This window comes from Monoraphidium neglectum, assembly GCF_000611645.1.
Source record: "Monoraphidium neglectum strain SAG 48.87 unplaced genomic scaffold scaffold04638, whole genome shotgun sequence".
NCBI lineage: Eukaryota > Viridiplantae > Chlorophyta > Chlorophyceae > Sphaeropleales > Selenastraceae > Monoraphidium > Monoraphidium neglectum.
In genome coordinates, this window is record NW_014008991.1 from 2,788 (window position 1) to 4,734 (window position 1,947).

At 67.7% G+C, this 1,947-nt stretch overlaps 1 protein-coding gene across 1 annotated transcript; it reads right to left on the reverse strand.

Moving 5' to 3' along the window:
- Positions 1-123: 123 nt before the first annotated feature.
- Positions 124-1,699, reverse strand: MNEG_14631 (hypothetical protein; the record flags this gene model as incomplete). The annotated part of the gene is made up of 6 exons (XM_014036898.1): positions 124-195; positions 380-407; positions 571-599; positions 759-788; positions 1,168-1,271; positions 1,672-1,699. 6 exons carry the CDS (start codon positions 1,697-1,699, stop codon positions 124-126), a joined length of 291 nt encoding a protein of 96 aa, XP_013892352.1.
- Positions 1,700-1,947: the final 248 nt, after the last annotated feature.

A 1,947-nucleotide genomic window follows, 5' to 3' on the forward strand; every position in this document is an offset into this window, starting at 1 on the left:
GGGGGGGGGGGGGGCGGTCGTACTCCTATGCTACAAGTTTGGTAAAGGTCAAAAAAACTGCCCACCGCCAACACACACGGGTCCAAGCGTCCGCGCTCGCTCTGCACAGCGGCAGCGCCCAGCTCAGCGGCGCGCGTGCCCGGGCTCGGGCATGATGCCGATCAGGCCGGCCACCTCGAACAGCCCCACGATCACCTGGTTGGCAAACATGCAAGGGTGGGACGTGCGTCAAGGCGCTCGTACTGTTTTCATGACTTGGTCAGGCCTGCCATCAGGATACCCCTGCCCCAGCAAACAAGGGGCGCTGACGCTCAACGCGGCGGGACACAGCTCTCGCGACGTCTGGTAAGGCACGCTCGTCACCACGATCCCGCCTCACCTCCACCACAATCAACCAGATCACCACCCTGTAAATGAGGAAACAAGACATCGCGGTGGGTGCAAGCGGTGTGAGGCACTGGTCGCAATGGGCAAGCAGGCACCTTGCGCCGCCTTGCTCACTCGTCCCGTCGCCGTTGCTTGCCCGACCCGCCGTGAAGTGCCCCCCGCCCGGCGCGTCAAGCCACTCACCACTCAAGCCGAACCATGTGCTTGTTGTTCTGCCAGAGGTGCGCAGGTGGGGAGGGGGAGGGGGGGCATGCACAGCGATGTGAGTGGTGAGAAATGCCCGGCCTGTGGTCCGCTGCGAATGCCGGCCAAGCAACAGGCAGGCACCCACCAATACAGCATGCGCTGCACGTGCCTGCCTCAAAACACACCTGGTGCTCCCGCAGCAGGTCAAGGAACTCCTGGGGGGGGGGAGATGCAGGGCGTGGCGGCAAGGGGTTGGGGTGAGAGAGGGGAGCCCACCAGGTAAGCAAGGCGCCGCCGACAGCAGGCGCGAGCGGCAGGGCGGCGGCACGACCCAAACGCCAGCTCACCACCCCTCGAGGACCCGCCTGGCCCCCATCTCTGCGCCCTGCATGCCGGCAGCGACGGCCCTCACAGACCCTCATCCTGGCCCCTGTACTGCGGCACTGGCGGCACGCACTCGCCCGCCCACGATGCACACCTGCCCGCGCCCCAGCCCCGACGCGCAACACCGCACACCTTGGCCAGTTTATTCACGCCTCCTCGCACCCAGGCCGGACCCCGCGATCGCCCCCCCCCCCAAACCAACCGACCGACCTGCAGCACCATGAACCGCGTGTTGAGCACCTCCACCCTCAGGTCCAGCTCCAGGTACTCACACACGCGCTTGTACAGCACCTGCAGGTGGTCCGGGGCAGACCCTGGGGGGAGGGGACGACGATGGAAGGAGAGGGAGGGCGTGAGGGGTCACAGCGGAGGCGGCAGGGTCAGCGAGCGGAGCGCCGTCCTGGGTTGGCGGCGCGCAGCGAAATGGGCATGTCTGGGGAGGCGACGACGATGGGTCGACCGCTGCTGTGTTGGCGGCGCTGTGTTGGCGCCCCCTTCCCTAGGCCTGGCCTCCCCAGGGCAGGGGCCACCCACAGAAGTACTCTGGCGTGTCCATGACGCTGCTGAGCAGGTTGACGGCGCTGCGCTGCAGGAAGACCTGCCCTATGAGCCGCGCTATCTGCTTGCCCGTGATGCCGACCTGCGGGAGCAAAGCAGGGGGTGCGAGGGGGCGCAGCGCTGACGGGACGCAGCACTCAATAGGGCCGAGCGCACGGGGACGGATGGCCAGCCGCCGAGCCATGAGGCTTTGCTGGCCGGCGCCTTGCCACACTTCCACCCAGTGCGCCGCCGCCCCCGCGCTACACTCTACGCCAGGGCGCGCCTTGCCGGTCGAGGCCAGCTGCTCTGGCAGGTGCGCGGTGCTGTGGACGATGTTCTGCAGGCGCTCCTCGTACACCGCCAGCTTGGTGCTCTGGAGAGCGGATGGGAAGAACAGGCGCGACGCAAGGGCGCGGCGCGATGGACGGCAGACGCGGGAGAGTGGAAGGG